The sequence below is a fragment of the Salvelinus alpinus genome, chromosome 11 (assembly GCF_045679555.1).
Source record: "Salvelinus alpinus chromosome 11, SLU_Salpinus.1, whole genome shotgun sequence".
NCBI lineage: Eukaryota > Metazoa > Chordata > Actinopteri > Salmoniformes > Salmonidae > Salvelinus > Salvelinus alpinus.
The window spans coordinates 13,110,516-13,131,805 of NC_092096.1; the positions used below are offsets into that span (position 1 = coordinate 13,110,516).

Genomic DNA, 21,290 nt, shown 5'->3' on the forward strand with positions numbered 1-21,290 from the left:
TTCCCTTCTCTAGTGTAGGGTGTAGGCTTCTCTCACCCCTTCCCTTCTCTAGGGTAGGGTGTAGGCTTCTCTCACCCCTTCCCTTCTCTAGTGTAGGGTGTAGGCTTCTCTCACCCCATCCCTTCTCTAGTGTAGGGTGTAGGCTTCTCTCACCCCTTCCCTTCTCTACTGTAGGGTGTAGGCTTCTCTCACTCCTTCCCCTTCCCTTCTCTAGTGTAGGGTGTAGGCTTCTCTCACCCCATCCCTTCTCTAGTGTAGGGTGTAGGCTTCTCTCACTCCTTCCCCATCCCTTCTCTAGTGTAGGGTGTAGGCTTCTCTCACCCCTTCCCTTCTCTAGTGTAGGGTGTAGGCTTCTCTCACCCCATCCCTTCTCTAGTGTAGGGTGTAGGCTTCTCTCACCCCATCCCTTCTCTAGTGTAGAGTGTAGGCTTCTCTCACCCCTTCCCTTCTCTACTGTAGGGTGTAGGCTTCTCTCACCCCTTCCCTTCTCTAGTGTAGGGTGTAGGCTTCTCTCACCCCTTCCCTTCTCTAGTGTAGGGTGTAGGCTTCTCTCACCCCATCCCTTCTCTAGTGTAGGGTGTAGGCTTCTCTCACCCCATCCCTTCTCTACTGTAGGGTGTAGGCTTCTCTCACCCCTTCCCTTCTCTAGTGTAGGGTGTAGGCTTCTCTCACCCCATCCCTTCTCTAGTGTAGGGTGTAGGCTTCTCTCACCCCTTCCCTTCTCTACTGTAGGGTGTAGGCTTCTCTCACCCCTTCCCTTCTCTAGTGTAGGGTGTAGGCTTCTCTCACCCTTTCTCTAGTGTAGGGTGTAGGCTTCTCTCACCCCTTCCCTTCTCTAGTGTAGGGTGTAGGCTTCTCTCACCCCTTCCCTTCTCTAGTGTAGGGTGTAGGCTTCTCTCACCCCTTCCCTTCTCTAGTGTAGGGTGTAGGCTTCTCTCACCCCTTCCCTTCTCTAGTGTAGGGTGTAGGCTTCTCTCACCCTTTCTCTAGTGTAGGGTGTAGGCTTCTCTCACCCCTTCCCTTCTCTAGTGTAGGGTGTAGGCTTCTCTCACCCCTTCCCTTCTCTAGTGTAGGGTGTAGGCTTCTCTCACCCCATCCCTTTCTCTAGTGTAGGGTGTAGGCTTCTCTCACCCCTTCCCTTCTCTAGTGTAGGGTGTAGGCTTCTCTCACCCCATCCCTTCTCTAGTGTAGGGTGTAGGCTTCTCTCACCCCTTCCCTAGTGTAGGGTGTAGGCTTCTCTCACCCCTTCCCTTCTCTAGTGTAGGGTGTAGGCTTCTCTCACCCCATCCCTTCTCTAGTGTAGGGTGTAGGCTTCTCTCACCCCTTCCCTTCTCTAGTGTAGGGTGTAGGCTTCTCTCACCCCTTCCCTTCTCTAGTGTAGGGTGTAGGCTTCTCTCACCCCTTCCCTTCTCTAGTGTAGGGTGTAGGCTTCTCTCACCCCTTCCCTTCTCTAGTGTAGGGTGTAGGCTTCTCTCACCCCATCCCTTCTCTAGTGTAGGGTGTAGGCTTCTCTCACCCCATCCCTTCTCTAGTGTAGGGTGTAGGCTTCTCTCACCCCATCCCTTCTCTAGTGTAGGGTGTAGGCTTCTCTCACCCCTTCCCTTCTCTAGTGTAGGGTGTAGGCTTCTCTCACCCCTTCCCTTCTCTAGTGTAGGGTGTAGGCTTCTCTCACCCCTTCCCTTCTCTAGTGTAGGGTGTAGGCTTCTCTCACCCCTTCCCTTCTCTAGTGTAGGGTGTAGGCTTCTCTCACCCCTTCCCTTCTCTAGTGTAGGGTGTAGGCTTCTCTCACCCCTTCCCTTCTCTAGTGTAGGGTGTAGGCTTCTCTCACCCCTTCCCTTCTCTAGTGTAGGGTGTAGGCTTCTCTCACCCCTTCCCTTCTCTAGTGTAGGGTGTAGGCTTCTCTCACCCCTTCCCTTCTCTAGTGTAGGGTGTAGGCTTCTCTCACCCCATCCCTTCTCTAGTGTAGGGTGTAGACTTCTCTCACCCCTTCCCTTCTCTAGTGTAGGGTGTAGGCTTCTCTCACCCCTTCCCTTCTCTAGTGTAGGGTGTAGGCTTCTCTCACCCCTTCCCTTCTCTAGTGTAGGGTGTAGGCTTCTCTCACCCCTTCCCTTCTCTAGTGTAGGGTGTAGGCTTCTCTCACCCCTTCCCTTCTCTAGTGTAGGGTGTAGGCTTCTCTCACCCCATCCCTTCTCTAGTGTAGGGTGTAGGCTTCTCTCACCCCACCCCTTCTCTAGTGTAGGGTGTAGGCTTCTCTCACCCCATCCCTTCTCTAGTGTAGGGTGTAGGCTTCTCTCACCCCTTCCCTTCTCTAGTGTAGGGTGTAGGATTCTCTCACCCCATCCCTTCTCTAGTGTAGGGTGTAGGCTTCTCTCACCCCTTCCCTTCTCCAGTGTAGGGTGTAGGCTTCTCTCACCCCATCCCTTCTCTAGTGTAGGGTGTAGGCTTCTCTCACCCCTTCCCTTCTCTAGTGTAGGGTGTAGGCTTCTCTCACCCCTTCCCTTCTCTAGTGTAGGGTGTAGGCTTCTCTCACCCCTTCCCTTCTCTAGTGTAGGGTGTAGGCTTCTCTCACCCCTTCCCCATCCCTTCTCTAGTGTAGGGTGTAGGCTTCTCTCACCCCTTCCCCATCCCTAGGGTAGGGTGTAGGCTTCTCTCACCCCTTCCCCATCCCTAGTGTAGGCTTCTCTCACCCCTTCCCTTCTCTCACCCTTTCTCTAGTGTAGGGTGTAGGCTTCTCACCCCTTCCCCATCCCTAGTGTAGGCTTCTCTCACCCCTTCCCTTCTCTCACCCTTTCTCTAGTGTAGGGTGTAGGCTTCTCTCACCCCTTCCCTTGTGTAGGGTGTAGAGTGTAGGGTGTAGGCCTACTCAAGAGTATTACAACAAGTTTAGCAAAAGATTCAATCAATCAAACAGAAAAAACAACTCTCCTATAGTCCATGCACTTAATGCATTTTAGTAAACAACTGAAATCTAGATGATTAAACTAAGATCAACAAATGTATTACCATGGAGACAAACACAGAGTTGTGAGGTTAGTTATAGCATGGTAACTCTATTTCCTTAGACAGCAAGCTACACCATACTAGGTAAAATATAAAACAGTGTGCACGACTTCAATACAACAAGCAAAACATTTTTTTGCAAAAAAAAAAAATTGTTGACAAAACAGAAATCAGGGAAACGTAAAGAGTTCCTTCCCTAGTGAGGCCAGAAGCTCCATGCAACACCAGGAAGAACCAGAGCTACTATGATGGAAGAGAAGAGGTTAACGCCATTGTTGTCCAGGATAGGCTTCCCACATATCCGCTTAGTTGTCACAGACGCATAGTTAACAACCTTTCCGAGGCTTTCGTCGTAACCTGGGGAAGAAGGGACATCATACATGTGTAAGAGTGGAGCAGACATTTTTAATTAATTTTAAAATTCAAGAAAGACACTTCAAGAACCTGCTAATACATGGATATCAAACATCTATAAATATATATTTTTTTAAAAAGGGGTCAATTCAACATGAAAAAATAAAAATAAATGAATAACATATACAGTGCATTCAGAAATTATTCAGACCTCTTGACTTTTCCCACATTTTGTTACAGCCTTATTCTAAAATGTATTCAATGAAGAAGAAAACAACTCAATTTACACACAATATCCCATAACGACAAAGTGAAAACAGGTTTTTAGAATTTTTGCAAATGTATAAAAAAATAAACAAATACCTTATTTACATAAGTATACAGACCCTTTGCTTTGAGACTCGAAATTGAGCTCGGTTGCATCCTGTTTCCATTAATCAACCTTGACATGTTTCTACGACTTTATTGGAGTCCACCTGTGGTAAATTCAATTGATTGGACATGATTTGGAAAGGCACACACCTGTCTATATAAAGGTCCCACAGTTGACAATTCATGTCAGAGCAAAATACCAGCCCTGAGGTCGAAGGAATTGTCCGCAGCGCTCACAAGGTCATAGCCGTAGAGCTCAGAGACAAGATTGTGTCAAGGCACAGATCTGGGGAAGGGTACCAAAAACTGTCTGCAGCATTGAAGGTCACCAAGAGTTTGGAGTTTGCCAAAAGGCACTTAAAAGACTCTTAGACCATGAGAAACAAGATTCTCTGGTCTGATGAAACCAAGATTGAACTCTTTGGCTTGAATGCCAAGCGTTACGTCTGGAGGAAACCTGCCACCATCCCTACAGTGAAGGATGGTGGCGGCAGAATCATGATGTGGGGATGTTTTTCAGTGGCAGGGACTGGAAGACTAGTCAGGATCGAGGGAAAGATGAACGGAGTTAAGTACAGAGAGATCCTTGTTGAAAACCTGCTCCAGAGCACTCAGGACCTCAGACTGGGGCAAAGGTTCACCTTCCAACAGTACAACGACCCTAAGCACACAGCCAAGACAACGCAGGAGTGGCTTCGGGAAAAGTCTCTGAATGTCCTTTAGTGGCCTAGCCAGACCACGGACTTGAACCTGATCGAACATCTCTGGAGACCTAAAAAATAGCTGTGCAGCGACACTCCCCATTCAACCTGGCAGAGCTTGAGAGGATCTGCAGAGAAGAATGAGAGAAACATTCCCAAATACAGGTGTGCCAAGCTTGTAGCGTCATACCCAAGAAGACTCGAGGCTGCAATCACTGCCAAAGGTGCTTCAAAGTACTGAATAAAGGGTCTGAATACTTATGTATTCAAATTTCTAAAAAACAGTTTTTGCTTTGTCATTATGGGGCATTGAGCGACTTTTTGTTTTAAATGTAAAAATTAGAATAAGGTTGTAACATAAAATGTGGAAAAAGTCAAGGGGTCTGAATGCACTGTATATCTTCAGGGGTCTGAATGCACTGTATATCTTCAGGGGTCTGAATGCACTGTTATATCTTCAGGGGTCTGAATGCACTGTATATATTCAGGGGTCTGAATGCACTGCATATATATTCAGGGGTCTGAATGCACTGCATATATCTTCAGGGGTCTGAATGCACTGTATATATATTCAGGGGTCTGAATGCACTGCATATATATTCAGGGGTCTGAATGCACTGCATATATATTCAGGGGTCTGAATGCACTGCATATATATTCAGGGGTCTGAATGCACTGTATATATATTCAGGGGTCTGAATGCACTGCATATATATTCAGGGGTCTGAATGCACCGCGTATATATTCAGGGGTCTGAATGCACCGCATATATATTCAGGGGTCTGAATGCACCGCATATATATTCAGGGGTCTGAATGCACCGCATATATATTCAGGGGTCTGAATGCACCGCATATATATTCAGGGGTCTGAATGCACCGCGTATATATTCAGGGGTCTGAATGCACCGCGTATATATTCAGGGGTCTGAATGCACCGCGTATATATTCAGGGGTCTGAATGCACCGCGTATATATTCAGGGGTCTGAATGCACCGCGTATATATTCAGGGGTCTGAATGCACCGCATATATATTCAGGGGTCTGAATGCACTGCATATATATTCAGGGGTCTGAATGCACTGCATATATATTCAGGGGTCTGAATGCACTGCATATATATTCAGGGGTCTGAATGCACTGCATATATATTCAGGGGTCTGAATGCACTGTATATATTCAGGGGTCTGAATGCACTGTTATATCTTCAGGGGTCTGAATGCACCGCGTATATATTCAGGGGTCTGAATGCACTGTATATATTCAGGGGTCTGAATGCACTGTTATATATTCAGGGGTCTGAATGCACTGTTATATATTCAGGGGTCTGAATGCACCGCGTATATATTCAGGGGTCTGAATGCACCGCGTATATATTCAGGGGTCTGAATGCACCGCGTATATATTCAGGGGTCTGAATGCACCGCGTATATATTCAGGGGTCTGAATGCACCGCGTATATATTCAGGGGTCTGAATGCACCGCATATATATTCAGGGGTCTGAATGCACCGCATATATATTCAGGGGTCTGAATGCACCGCGTATATATTCAGGGGTCTGAATGCACCGCGTATATATTCAGGGGTCTGAATGCACTGTATATATATTCAGGGGTCTGAATGCACTGCATATATATTCAGGGGTCTGAATGCACCGCGTATATATTCAGGGGTCTGAATGCACCGCGTATATATTCAGGGGTCTGAATGCACCGCGTATATATTCAGGGGTCTGAATGCACCGCATATATATTCAGGGGTCTGAATGCACTGTATATATTCAGGGGTCTGAATGCACTGCATATATATTCAGGGGTCTGAATGCACTGTTATATCTTCAGGGGTCTGAATGCACTGTATATATTCAGGGGTCTGAATGCACTGTATATATTAATCTATATCTTGAGTTAGCTATGTATACTTTTCCCTGATGATAACGTGAATATCTGATCCCTGATGATAACATTAACTAATCCCTGATGATAATATTAACTAATCCCTGATGATAACATTAACTAATCCCTGATGATAACATAACTAATCCCTGATGATAACATAACTAATCCCTGATAATAACTAATCCCTGATAATAACACATTAATAACTAATCCCTGATAATAACATAACTAATCCCTGATAATAACACATGAATAACTCATCGTTGACAGACCCACCTGAGTACTGCCAGTGTGCTCCCAGGACAGAGTCCAACATGGACCCAATTAGGCCAGCCATGGCTCCATAGACTATGATTGGCCACTGGGGATCAGCCAGGTGAAGGTCACGGACCAATAGGATCTGAGAGATATAGTAAGCCACGCCCACTGCCAGGCCCCCCAGGAAGCTAGCCAGTAGACCCACTGGGGTCACTCCTCCATTGGTCCCTGTGAAAAGAAGAGTTGAACAGTTAACACCCTTTACAACATGTTTCACTAGTCTCATGGGGAGGAGCATTGTTAGGAACAGGATGCAGAAAGACTACACTATTTACAGTAAGTGATGACTGTATCTACTTTGAAACTGTGTCAAAGTCTGTCTCAGAGGCTAGCACTCAACACAAAACACTGCCGCCCAACGTGGGGCTCGAACCCACGACCCTGAGATTAAGAGTCTCATGCTCTACCGACTGAGCTAGCCGGGCCTCAGGGAAAACTGGAATTCCCCCGCACATAGGCATGTCAAAATGAACCCCGCCCCTTCCTAGTTTTCACATCACCTGCCACAGTCAGTTACTGTCAGGCTCTTCTTACGCAACACTGTGAATAGTTGTTAGTAGAGACGCACTGTCAATAGATAGACATTATTTACATTACATTTCAATTAACTGCCTCCAACCCTGTCCCCTTTCACATTTCACCCAGTCTTTGATCCTCTTACTCAATGTGTAAAGTTGTTGACTGAACAGTCAGTCAACAGATTATTGACTTTCTTTCCAACCAAGCCTCTCGTGTCTGACTAACTGGTGTCCCTGTATATAGCCTCCTTATTGTTCTTTAAGGTTACTTTTTATTTTATTTTTTATTTATTGAGTTAAATATATTCTTAACTCTATTTCTTGAACTGCATTGTTGGTTAAGACCTTGTCAGTAAGCATTTGAATGTACCTGTTGTATTCGGAGCATGTGACGAATAAAATTTGATTTGATCACAGGGTGTGAACCAACCCTGCCTCTTGGACTTCACCAGTCCTCTATTTCATCACCCAAGTACTTATCCCTCGGGTGATGAAGCTACACAGTCAACAAATACTGGTCATTTATGTTGCATGTGTATTAACCACTATACCCCTAAGGCTGGTTTCCCAGACACCCATTAAGTCCTAGTCTAAAAAGCATGCCCATTTGATATTGTTCGTAGTGCTTTTCAGTCGAGGACTATAATCTGTGTCTAGGAAACTGGCCCCAAGCCTCTGAGGATCAATGGTATCCAAAACAAAAGGTCAGCGCCCAACGTGGGGCTCGAACCCACGACCCTGAGATTAAGAGTCTCATGCTCTACCGACTGAGCTAGCCGGGCTTGCATCACTATATGACACCACCCACATACAGACCTCACAGGGTCTGAACCAACCCTGCCTCTTGGATTTCACCAGTCCTCTATTTCATCACCCTAGTACTTATCCCTCGGGTGATGAAGCTACACAGTCAACAAATACTGGTCATTTATGTTGCATGTGTATTAACCACTATACATCTATGGCTGGTTTCCCAGATACCCATTAAGTCCTAGTCTAAAAAACATGTCCATTTGATATTGTTCATAGGTAGTGCTTTTCAGTCGAGGACTATAATCTGTATCCAGGAAACTGGCCCCAAGCCTCTGAGGATCAATGGTATCCCAATCAAAAGGTCAGCGCCCAACGTGGGGCTCGAACCCACGACCCTGAGATTAAGAGTCTCATGCTCTACCGACTGAGCTAGCCGGGCTTGGAGACACAATCCACAACATCCCAAAATAACACAACTGTCAGACCAGGTTGGTAAATAACACACCAGACCAACATGTAATAACTGTCAGACCAGGTTGGTAAATAACACACCAGACCAACATGTAATAACTGTCAGACCAGGTCGGTAAATAACACACCAGCCCAACATGTAATAACTCTCAGAGCAGGTTGGTAAATGACTAGTCTAAAGACAGTAACAACTCTCAAACATAATTACCTTCTTTCTACATACAGTCTGCAACTCAAATGGCACCCTATTCCCTATATAGTGCAGTACTTTTGACCAGGGTATTTGTGCCATCTGGACTTAGTGTGGGGCTGAAAGCCATGGTCCAAAAGGTCTCATGATCCCCCCTGTAGAGAGACAGAGCCTGCCAGACGTAGCATGAATATGCATAAATCCTTTAACTTCCTGTTAACAAGCCTCATGGTAGCATGACATGACCTCTGATCCTGTCCTATACCCTGAACTTTCACCTGTGATAGGGCAAAGCACAATTACAGAGCATAATAACACCATTATAAACATTAGTTTAGTTATTACTCGTTACTTATATACAAGTGCCTTCAAAAAGATTTCAGACCCCTCAGTTTTTTCCACATTTTGTTACGTTACAGCGTTATTCTAAAATGGATTAAATAAAAAATCCTCAGCAATCTACACATAATACCCCATAATGACAAAGTGAAAACAGGTATGTAGAAATTGTTCCAAATGTATTAAAAATAAACCCTTGACAGAGTAGGTGAGTCAACTTTTGACTGGTACTGTGTATCATAATATATATGTATGTATGTATATACACAAATAAAATTTGATTTGCTCACACATTTATCAGAAGAAAGGATTTCAAATCAAAAGGTCAGCGCCCAACGTGGGGCTCGAACCCACGACCCTGAGATTAAGAGTCTCATGCTCTACCGACTGAGCTAGCCGGGCTTGCATCACTATATAACACCCCCCACATACAGCCCTCACAGGGTCTGAACCAACCCTGCCCACTGACAGACCTCACAGGGCGTGACCCAACCCTGCCCATTGACAGACCTCACAGGGCGTGACCCAACCCTGCCCACTGACAGACCTCACAGGGCGTGACCCAACCCTGCCCATTGACAGACCTTACAGGGTCTGAACCAACCCTGCCCATTGACAGACCTCACAGGGTCTGAACCAACCCTGCCTACTGACAGAGCTCACAGGGCGTGAACCAACCCTGCCTCGTGGATTTTACCAGTCCTCTATTTCATCACCCTAGTACTTATCCCTCGGGTGATGAAGCTACACAGCCAACAACTACTGGTCATTTATGTAGCATGTGTATTAACCACTATACCCCTAAGGCTGGTTTCCCAGACACCCATTAAGTCCTAGTCTAAAAAGCATGCCCATTTGATATTGTTCATAGGTAGTGCTTTTCAGTCGAGGACTATAATCTGTGTCCAGGAAACTGTCCCTGAGCCTCTGAGGATCAATGGTATCCAAAACAAAAGGTCATCGCCCAACGTGGGGCTCGAACCCACGACCCTGAGATTAAGAGTCTCATGCTCTACCGACTGAGCTAGCCGGGCTTGGAGATACAACCCACAACATCCCAAAATAACACAACTGTCAGACCAGGTTGGTAAATAACACACCAACATGTAATAACTGTCAGACCAGGTTGGTAATTAACACACCAACATGTAATAACTGTCAGACCAGGTTGGTAAATAACACACCAACATGTAATAACTGTCAGACCAGGTTGGTAAATAACACACCAACATGTAATAACTGTCAGACCAGGTTGGTAAATAACACACCAACATGTAATAACTGTCAGACCAGGTTGGTAAATAACACACCAACATGTAATAACTGTCAGACCAGGTTGGTAAATAACACACCAACATGTAATAACTGTCAGACCAGGTTGGTAAATAACACACCAACATGTAATAACTGTCAGACCAGGTTGGTAAATAACACACCAACATGTAATAACTGTCAGACCAGGTTGGTAAATAACACACCAGCCCAACATGTAATAACTGTTAGACCAGGTTGGTAAATAACACACCAACATGTAATAACTGTCAGACCAGGTTGGTAAATAACACACCAACATGTAATAACTGTCAGACCAGGTTGGTAAATAACACACCAACATGTAATAACTGTTAGACCAGGTTGGTAAATAACACACCAGCCCAACATGTAATAACTGTCAGACCAGGTTGGTAAATAACACACCAGCCCAACATGTAATAACTGTCAGACCAGGTTGGTAAATAACACACCAGCCCAACATGTAATAACTGTCAGACCAGGTTGGTAAATAACACACCAGCCCAACATGTAATAACTGTTAGACCAGGTTGGTAAATAACACACCAACATGTAATAACTGTCAGACCAGGTTGGTAAATAACACACCAACATGTAATAACTGTCAGACCAGGTTGGTAAATAACACACCAACATGTAATAACTGTTAGACCAGGTTGGTAAATAACACACCAGCCCAACATGTAATAACTGTCAGACCAGGTTGGTAAATAACACACCAACATGTAATAACTGTCAGACCAGGTTGGTAAATAACACACCAACATGTAATAACTGTCAGACCAGGTTGGTAAATAACACACCAACATGTAATAACTGTTAGACCAGGTTGGTAAATAACACACCAACATGTAATAACTGTCAGACCAGGTTGGTAAATAACACACCAACATGTAATAACTGTCAGACCAGGTTGGTAAATAACACACCAGCCCAACATGTAATAACTGTCAGACCAGGTTGGTAAATAACACACCAACATGTAATAACTGTCAGACCAGGTTGGTAAATAACACACCAACATGTAATAACTGTTAGACCAGGTTGGTAAATAACACACCAGCCCAACATGTAATAACTGTCAGACCAGGTTGGTAAATAACACACCAGCCCAACATGTAATAACTGTTAGACCAGGTTGGTAAATAACACACCAGCCCAACATGTAATAACTGTCAGACCAGGTTGGTAAATAACACACCAGCCCAACATGTAATAACTGTCAGACCAGGTTGGTAAATAACACACCAGCCCAACATGTAATAACTGTCAGACCAGGTTGGTAAATAACACACCAGCCCAACATGTAATAACTGTTAGACCAGGTTGGTAAATAACACACCAGCCCAACATGTAATAACTGTCAGACCAGGTTGGTAAATGACACACCAGCCCAACATGTAATAACTGTCAGACCAGGTTGGTAAATAACACACCAACATGTAATAACTGTCAGACCAGGTTGGTAAATAACACACCAACATGTAATAACTGTTAGACCAGGTTGGTAAATGACACACCAGCCACACATGTAATAACTGTCAGACCAGGTTGGTAAATAACACACCAACATGTAATAACTGTTAGACCAGGCTGGTAAATAACACACCAACATGTAATAACTGTCAGACCAGGTTGGTAAATAACACACCAGCCCAACATGTATTTACTGTCAGACCAGGTTGGTAAATAACACACCAACATGTAATAACTGTTAGACCAGGTTGGTAATAACACACCAGCCCAACATGTAATAACTGTCAGACCAGGTTGGTAAATAACACACCAACATGTAATAACTGTCAGACCAGGTTGGTAAATAACACACCAGCCCAACATGAAATAACTGTTAGATCAGGTTGGTAAATAACACACCAGCCCAACATGTAATAACTGTTAGACCAGGTTGGTAAATAACACACCAGCCCAACATGAAATAACTGTTAGACCAGGTTGGTAAATAACACACCAACATGTAATAACTGTCAGACCAGGTTGGTAAATAACACACCAACATGTAATAACTGTCAGACCAGGTTGGTAAATAACACACCAACATGTAATAACTGTCAGACCAGGTTGGTAAATAACACACCAGCCCAACATGTAATAACTGTCAGACCAGGTTGGTAAATAACACACCAGCCCAACATGTAATAACTGTCAGACCAGGTTGGTAAATAACACACCAGCCCAACATGTAATAACTGTCAGACCAGATTGGTAAATAACACACCAGCCCAACATGTAATAACTGTCAGACCAGATTGGTAAATAACACACCAGCCCAACATGTAATAACTGTTAGACCAGGTTGGTAAATAACACACCAGCCCAACATGTAATAACTGTTAGACCAGGTTGGTAAATAACACACCAGCCCAACATGTAATAACTGTTAGACCAGGTTAGTAAATAACACACCAGCCCAACATGTAATAACTGTCAGATCAGGTTGGTAAATAACACACCAACATGTAATAACTGTCAGATCAGGTTGGTAAATAACACACCAACATGTAATAACTGTCAGACCAGGTTGGTAAATAACACACCAACATGTAATAACTGTCAGATCAGGTTGGTAAATAACACATCAGCCCAACATGTAATAACTGTCAGACCAGATTGGTAAATAACACACCAGCCCAACATGTAATAACTGTCAGACCAGGTTGGTAAATAACACACCAGCCCAACATGTAATAACTGTTAGACCAGGTTGGTAAATAACACACCAACATGTAATAACTGTCAGACCAGATTGGTAAATAACACACCAGCCCAACATGTAATAACTGTCAGACCAGGTTGGTAAATAACACACCAGCCCAACATGTAATAACTGTTAGACCAGGTTGGTAAATAACACACCAACATGTAATAACTGTCAGACCAGGTTGGTAAATAACACACCAACATGTAATAACTGTCAGACCAGGTTGGTAAATAACACACCAACATGTAATAACTGTCAGACCAGGTTGGTAAATAACACACCAGCCCAACATGTAATAACTGTTAGACCAGGTTGGTAAATAACACACCAACATGTAATAACTGTCAGACCAGGTTGGTAAATAACACACCAACATGTAATAACTGTCAGACCAGGTTGGTAAATAACACACCAACATGTAATAACTGTCAGACCAGGTTGGTAAATAACACACCAACATGTAATAACTGTCAGACCAGGTTGGTAAATAACACACCAACATGTAATAACTGTTAGACCAGGTTGGTAAATAACACACCAGCCCAACATGTAATAACTGTCAGACCAGGTTGGTAAATAACACACCAGCCCAACATGTAATAACTGTCAGACCAGGTTGGTAAATAACACACCAACATGTAATAACTGTTAGACCAGGTTGGTAAATAACACACCAGCCCAACATGTAATAACTGTCAGACCAGGTTGGTAAATAACACACCAGCCCAACATGTAATAACTGTTAGACCAGGTTGGTAAATAACACACCAGCCCAACATGTAATAACTGTCAGACCAGGTTGGTAAATAACACACCAGCCCAACATGTAATAACTGTTAGACCAGGTTGGTAAATAACACACCAGCCCAACATGTAATAACTGTCAGACCAGGTTGGTAAATAACACACCAACATGTAATAACTGTCAGACCAGGTTGGTAAATAACACACCAGCCCAACATGTAATAACTGTCAGACCAGGTTGGTAAATAACACACCAACATGTAATAACTGTCAGACCAGGTTGGTAAATAACACACCAACATGTAATAACTGTTAGACCAGGTTGGTAAATGACACACCAGCCCAACATGTAATAACTGTCAGACCAGGTTGGTAAATAACACACCAACATGTAATAACTGTTAGACCAGGCTGGTAAATAACACACCAACATGTAATAACTGTCAGACCAGGTTGGTAAATAACACACCAGCCCAACATGTATTTACTGTCAGACCAGGTTGGTAAATAACACACCAACATGTAATAACTGTTAGACCAGGTTGGTAATAACACACCAGCCCAACATGTAATAACTGTCAGACCAGGTTGGTAAATAACACACCAACATGTAATAACTGTCAGACCAGGTTGGTAAATAACACACCAGCCCAACATGAAATAACTGTTAGATCAGGTTGGTAAATAACACACCAGCCCAACATGTAATAACTGTTAGACCAGGTTGGTAAATAACACACCAGCCCAACATGAAATAACTGTTAGACCAGGTTGGTAAATAACACACCAGCCCAACATGTAATAACTGTCAGACCAGGTTGGTAAATAACACACCAACATGTAATAACTGTCAGACCAGGTTGGTAAATAACACACCAACATGTAATAACTGTCAGACCAGGTTGGTAAATAACACACCAGCCCAACATGTAATAACTGTCAGACCAGGTTGGTAAATAACACACCAGCCCAACATGTAATAACTGTCAGACCAGATTGGTAAATAACACACCAACATGTAATAACTGTCAGACCAGGTTGGTAAATAACACACCAGCCCAACATGTAATAACTGTTAGACCAGATTGGTAAATAACACACCAGCCCAACATGTAATAACTGTCAGACCAGGTTGGTAAATAACACACCAGCCCAACATGTAATAACTGTCAGACCAGGTTGGTAAATAACACACCAGCCCAACATGTAATAACTGTCAGACCAGATTGGTAAATAACACACCAGCCCAACATGTAATAACTGTTAGACGAGGTTGGTAAATAACACACCAGCCCAACATGTAATAACTGTTAGACCAGGTTGGTAAATAACACACCAGCCCAACATGTAATAACTGTTAGACCAGGTTAGTAAATAACACACCAGCCCAACATGTAATAACTGTTAGACCAGGTTGGTAAATAACACACCAACATGTAATAACTGTCAGATCAGGTTGGTAAATAACACACCAGCCCAACATGTAATAACTGTCAGACCAGGTTGGTAAATAACACACCAACATGTAATAACTGTCAGATCAGGTTGGTAAATAACACACCAACATGTAATAACTGTCAGATCAGGTTGGTAAATAACACATCAGCCCAACATGTAATAACTGTCAGACCAGGTTGGTAAATAACACACCAACCCAACATGTAATAACTGTCAGACCAGGTTGGTAAATAACACACCAGCCCAACATGTAATAACTGTTAGACCAGGTTGGTAAATAACACACCAACATGTAATAACTGTCAGACCAGATTGGTAAATAACACACCAGCCCAACATGTAATAACTGTCAGACCAGGTTGGTAAATAACACACCAGCCCAACATGTAATAACTGTTAGACCAGGTTGGTAAATAACACACCAACATGTAATAACTGTCAGACCAGGTTGGTAAATAACACACCAACATGTAATAACTGTCAGACCAGGTTGGTAAATAACACACCAACATGAAATAACTGTTAGACCAGGTTAGTAAATGACTAGTCTAGTCTAGAGACAGTAACATATAGTAACAACTCTCAAACATAATTACCTTCTTTCTACATACAGTCTGCAACTCAAATGGCACCCTATTCCCTATATAGTGCAGTACTTTTGACCAGGGTATTTGTGCCATCTGGACTTAGTGTGGGGCTGAAAGCCATGGTCCAAAAGGTCTCATGATCCCCCCTGTAGAGACAGAGCCTGCCAGACGTAGCCTGAATATGCATAAATCCTTTAACTTCCTGTTAACAAGCCTCATGGCAGCATGACATGACCTTTGATCCTGTCCTATACCCTGAACTTTCACTTGTGATACGACAACGCACCATTACAGAGCACAATAACACCATTATAAACATTAGTTTAGTCGTTACTCGTTACTTATATACAAGTGACTTCAAAAAGTATTCAGACCCATTGGTTTTTTACACATTTTGTTACGTTACAGCGTTATTCTAAATTGGATTAAATAAAAAATCCTCAGCAATCTACTCACAACACCCCATAATGACAAAGTGAAAACAGGTATGTAGAAATTGTTCCAAATGTATTAAAAATAAACCCTTGAATGAGTAGGTGAGTCAACTTTTGACTGGTACTGTGTATCATAATATATATGTATGTACATATATACACAAATAAAATTTGATTTGATTACACATTTATCAGAAGAAAGGCTTTCAAATCAAAAGGTCAGCACCCAACGTGGGGCTCGAACCCACGACCCTGAGATTAAGAGTCTCATGCTCTACCGACTGAGCTAGCCGGGCTTGCATCACTATATAACACCACCCACATACAGACCTCACAGGGCGTGACCCAACCCTGCCCACTGACAGACCTCACCAGGTCTGAACTCTCTCTCTCTATATCAGTACCAGTCAAAAGTTGACACCTACTCATTCCAAGGTTTTTCTTCATTTTTTACTACTTTACATTTTTTACCTACTCTACATTGTAAAACAATAGTGAAGACAAATTCTGAAATAACACATATGGAATCATGTAGTATATTTTATATTCTTCAAAGCAGCCACCATTTGCTTTGAAAGCTTTGCACACTCTTGGCATTCTCTCAACCAGCTTCATGAGGAATGATTTTCCAACAGTCTTGAAGGAGTTCCCACATATGCTGAGCACTTGTTGGCTGCTATTCCACTCTTTTTCCTTTTCCACTCTGCGGTCCAACTCATCCCAAACCATCTCATTTGGGTTGAGGTCAGATGATTGTGGAGGCAAGGTCATCTGATGCAGCACTCCATCACTCTCCTTCTTGGTCAAAAAGCCCTTACACAGCCTGGAAGTGTGTTTTGGCTCATTATCCTGTTGAAAAACAAAATGTTAGTCCCACTAAGCGCAAACCAGATGGGATGGCGTATCGCTGCAGAATGCTGTGGTAGCCATGCTGGTTATGTGTGCCTTGAATTCCAAATAAATAGCAAAGCACCCCCACACCACCTCCTCCATGCTTCACGGTGGGAACCACAGATACAAAGATCATCTGTTCACCTACTCTGCGTCTCACAAAGACACGGCGGTTGGAACCAAACATCTTAAATTTGGACTCTTTAGACCAAAGAACAGATTTCGACCGGTCTAATGTCCATTGATCGTATTTCTTGGCCCAAGCAAGTCTCTTCTTCTTATTGGTGTCCTTTAGTAGTGGTTTCTTTGCAGCAATTCAACCATGAAGGCCTGATTCACACAGTCTCCTCTGAACAGTTGATGTTGAGATGTGTCTGTTATTTGAACTCTGTGAAGCATTTATTTGGGCTGCAATCTGAGGCTGGTAACTAATGAACTTATCCTCTGCAGCAGAGGTAACTCTGGATCTTCCTTTCCTGTGGCGGTCCTCATGAGACCCAGTTTCATCATAACGCTTGATGGTTTTTGCGACTGCACTTGAAGAAACTTTCCAACTCTTGACATTTTCAAGAATTGACTGACCTTCATGTCTTAAAGTAATGATGGACTGTTGTTTCTCTTCGCTTATTTGAGCTGTTCCTGCCATAATATGGACTTGGTCTTATATCAAATAGGACTATCTTCTGTATACTAGGGCTATCTTCCTTTTCACAACACAACTGATTGGCTCAAACGCATTAAGAAGGAAAGAAATTCCACAAATTAACAAGGGACACCTGGTAATTGAAATGCATTCCAGGTGACTACCTCATGGAGCTGGTTGAGAGAATGCCAAGAATGTGCAAAGCTGTCATCAAAGCAAAGTGTGGCTACTTTGAAGAATCTAAAATCTAAAATATATTTTCATTTGTTTAACACCACATGATTCCTTGTGTGTTATTTCATAGTTTGTCTTCACTTATTCTAAATTGTAGAAAACAGTAAAAATAAAGAAAACCCTGGAATGAGTAGGTGTCCACATTTTTGACTGGCATTCATACATACATACATACATACACTACCTTTCAAAAGTTTGGGGTCACTTAGAAAGGTCCTTGTTTTTGAAAGAAAAGCAAAAAAAAATTGTCCATTAAAATAACATAAAATTGATCAGAAATACAGTGTAGACATCGTTAATGTTGTAAATGACTATTGTTGCTGGAAACGGCTGATTTTTAATGGAATATCTACATAGGCGTATCTCAGACTGGCCAAAGAAATAAAAGAATAAGATTGTGTTATTTTGCCCATCTTAATCTTTTATTTCTTTGGCCAGTCTGAGATATGGCTTTTTCTTTGCAACTCTGCCTAGAAGGCCAGCATCCCGGGGTTGCCTCTTCACTGTTGACGTTGAGACTGGTGTTTTGCAGGTACTATTTAATGAAGCTGCCAGTTGAGGACTTGTGAGGCGTCCGTTTCTCAAACTAGACACACTAATGTACTTGTCCTCTTGCTCAGTTGTGCACCGGGGCCTCCCACTCCTCTTTCTATTCTGGTTAGAGCCAGTTTGCGCTGCTCTGTGAAGGGAGGAGTACACAGCGTTGTACGAGATCTTCCGTTTGTTGGCAATTTCTCGCATGCAATAGCCTTAATTTCTCAGAACAAGAATAGAATGAAGAGTTTCAGAAGAAAGGTCTTTGTTTCTGGCCATTTTGAGTCCTTAATCAAATCCACAAATGCTGATGCTCCAGATACTCAACTAGTCTAAAGAAGGCCAGTTGTATTGCTTCTTTAAAATCAGCACAACAGTTTTCAGCTGTGCTAACATAATTGCAAAATAGTTTTCTAATGATCAATTAGCCTTTTAAAATTATAAACTTGGATTCACTAACACAACGTGCCATTGGAACACAGGAGTGATGGTTGCTGATAATGGGCCTATGTACGCCTATGTAGATATTCCATTATGATTATTATTATATATATTTTTTTAAATCAGCCGTTTCCAGCTACAATAGTAATTTACAACATTAACAATGTCTACACTGTATTTCTGATCAATTTGATGTTATTTTAAATGGACCATTTCTTTTTTTCTTTTTTTTTTAACAAGGACATTTCTAAGTGACCCCAAACTTTTGAATGGTAGTGTACACACACACACTCTATGGCCCTTTACGTAGGTGATGACCCTGGGTTTGGTCTGACTGAGGAAGGGCCTCACCTCTGATGCCCAGGTGAGTGTGTACCTGTAGGGACCTCTCTCCAGGAGGTGATGAGGCGGGGTTTGGTCTGACTGAGGACGGGCCCCACCTCTGATGCCCAGGTGTCCCCCGTAGAGCAAGCCAAGGCCCCCAGCAGAGACAGACACATCCAGGAGGCTGAGTACTGCTTCCCAAAGTCCACCGGCATCTCCCCTGGACCCACCTGATTAGAACCAGGACCACACAATGGAAATAACCTCAGATGAGTGATAGATGTAAGGTTGGCTCACTTGGCTGAGGCAGCTGTTATATGTATTCAAATATATAATGAATTGATTGATTGACCTCGATCATATATAGCAGGGCCAGCTCTGTAGGGACACCACCGTTACAGAACACCTGTATCCAGTTCCTCTGACCACCTGGAGGGCAAAGGGGACACACGTTAAAATGATAGTTCACCTCCAAAATGTTTCACTTCCTTTTGACTTCCCTGGGGGTGGGTTTCTTTGTTAAATAAGCTACACTTCAAAAAAGGTGAACTATCCCTTTAAGATCAAATGACTTACGCAGGTGTTTGTATGTTTAAAAAAACACATATCACTGACTGAGGCAGACTAAGCCATCCAGTAGCAGGCTGTTGCTTACTGGAGTGTGGCCTGACTGGGGTGTGGACTGAATGTCTCTAGAGAGTCATTTAGTCTAGCTGCTGGCCTAGCTGCTAGCCTAGCTACTGGCCTAGCTGCTGGCCTAGTTGCTGGCCTAGTTGCTGGTCTAGCTGCTGGTCTAGCTGCGGGCCTAGCTGCGGGCCTAGCTGCGGGCCTAGCTGCGGGCCTAGCTGCTGGCCTAGCTGCTGGTCTAGCTACTGGTCTAGCTGCTGTTCTAGCTGCTCGCCTAGCTGCTGGCCTAGCTGCTGGTCTAGCTGCTGTAACTCGTTACCTTCTTTATAGTCAGAGTCTAGCTGCTGGTCTAGCTACTGGTCTAGCTACTGGCCTAGCTGCTAGTCTAGCTACTGGTCTAGCTACTGGCCTAGCTGCTGGTCTAGCTGCTGGTCTAGCTGCTGGTCTAGCTGCTGGTCTAGCTGCTGGTCTAGCTGCTGGCCTAGCTGCTGGCCTAGCTGCTGTAACTCGTTACCTTCTTTATAGTCAGAGTCTAGCTGCTGGTCTAGCTACTGGTCTAGCTGCTGGTCTAGCTACTGGTCTAGCTGCTGGTCTAGCTGCTGGTCTAGCAGCTGGTCTAGCTGCTGTAACTCGTTACCTTCTTTATAGTCAGAGTCTAGCTGCTGGCCTAGCTGCTGGTCTAGCTGCTGGTCTAGTTGCTGGTCTAGCTACTGGTCTAGCTGCTGGCCTAGCTGCTGGCCTAGCTGCTGGCCTAGCTGCTGGCCTAGCTGCTGGCCTAGCTGCTGGTCTAGCTGCTGGTCTAGCTGCTGGCCTAGCTGCAGGCCTAGCTGCAGGCCTAGCTGCAGGCCTAGCTGCTGTAACTCGTTACCTTCTTTATAGTCAGAGTCTAGCTGCTAGTCTAGCTGCTGGTCTAGCTACTGGTCTAGCTGCTGGTCTAGCTGCTGGCCTAGCTACTGTAACTCGTTACCTTCTTTATAGTCAGAGTCTAGCTGCTGGTCTAGCTACTGGTCTAGCTACTGGTCTAGCTACTGGTCTAGCTACTGGTCTAGCTGCTAGTCTAGCTGCTAGTCTAGCTACTAGTCTAGCTGCTAGTCTAGCTACTGGTCTAGCTACTGGTCTAGCTGCTATAACTCGTTACCTTCTTTATAGTCAGAGTCTAGCTGCTGGTCCCTTGCTGCTGTAACTCGTTACCTTCTTTATAGTCAGAGTCTAGCTACTGGTCTAGCTGCTGTAACTCGTTACCTTGTTTATAGTCAGAGTCTAGCTGCTGGTCCCTAGCTGCTGTAACTCGTTACCTTCTTTATAGTCAGAGTCTAGCTTCTTCTTGACCTCTTCTTTCCAGCGTGTCAGCTTGGAGGAGGTGATGAAGAAAGCCAGCAGGGCGGAGAAGAAACTCATGTTGGCCATGGTGAGGATGAAGCCGACCAGCAGGGCTGTAGGGACAGGG

At 43.8% G+C, this 21,290-nt stretch overlaps 1 protein-coding gene and 6 non-coding genes across 7 annotated transcripts in view; all 7 read right to left on the reverse strand.

Moving 5' to 3' along the window:
• LOC139533589 (transmembrane protein 19-like) overlaps positions 1-21,290 on the reverse strand; it is a 41,936-nt gene that overhangs the window by 10,718 nt on the left and 9,928 nt on the right. Inside the window, exons 4-8 of the mRNA XM_071331738.1 lie at positions 21,139-21,276; positions 19,569-19,645; positions 19,269-19,446; positions 6,602-6,811; positions 2,219-3,357 (exon numbers count right to left, since the gene is read on the reverse strand). Coding sequence (XP_071187839.1) covers positions 3,197-3,357; positions 6,602-6,811; positions 19,269-19,446; positions 19,569-19,645; positions 21,139-21,276 — 764 coding nt within the window. The 3' untranslated portion in view covers positions 2,219-3,196. The remainder of the gene's footprint in view (positions 1-2,218; positions 3,358-6,601; positions 6,812-19,268; positions 19,447-19,568; positions 19,646-21,138; positions 21,277-21,290) is intronic.
• trnak-cuu (transfer RNA lysine (anticodon CUU)) lies at positions 6,996-7,068 on the reverse strand. Its single transcript has one exon. It is a non-coding gene; the product is annotated as a tRNA-Lys (tRNA).
• Positions 7,871-7,943, reverse strand: trnak-cuu (transfer RNA lysine (anticodon CUU)). Its single transcript has one exon. It is a non-coding gene; the product is annotated as a tRNA-Lys (tRNA).
• On the reverse strand, positions 8,281-8,353 carry trnak-cuu (transfer RNA lysine (anticodon CUU)). The gene has a single exon. It is a non-coding gene; the product is annotated as a tRNA-Lys (tRNA).
• trnak-cuu (transfer RNA lysine (anticodon CUU)) lies at positions 9,244-9,316 on the reverse strand. Its single transcript has one exon. It is a non-coding gene; the product is annotated as a tRNA-Lys (tRNA).
• Positions 9,876-9,948, reverse strand: trnak-cuu (transfer RNA lysine (anticodon CUU)). Its single transcript has one exon. It is a non-coding gene; the product is annotated as a tRNA-Lys (tRNA).
• Positions 16,373-16,445, reverse strand: trnak-cuu (transfer RNA lysine (anticodon CUU)). Its single transcript has one exon. It is a non-coding gene; the product is annotated as a tRNA-Lys (tRNA).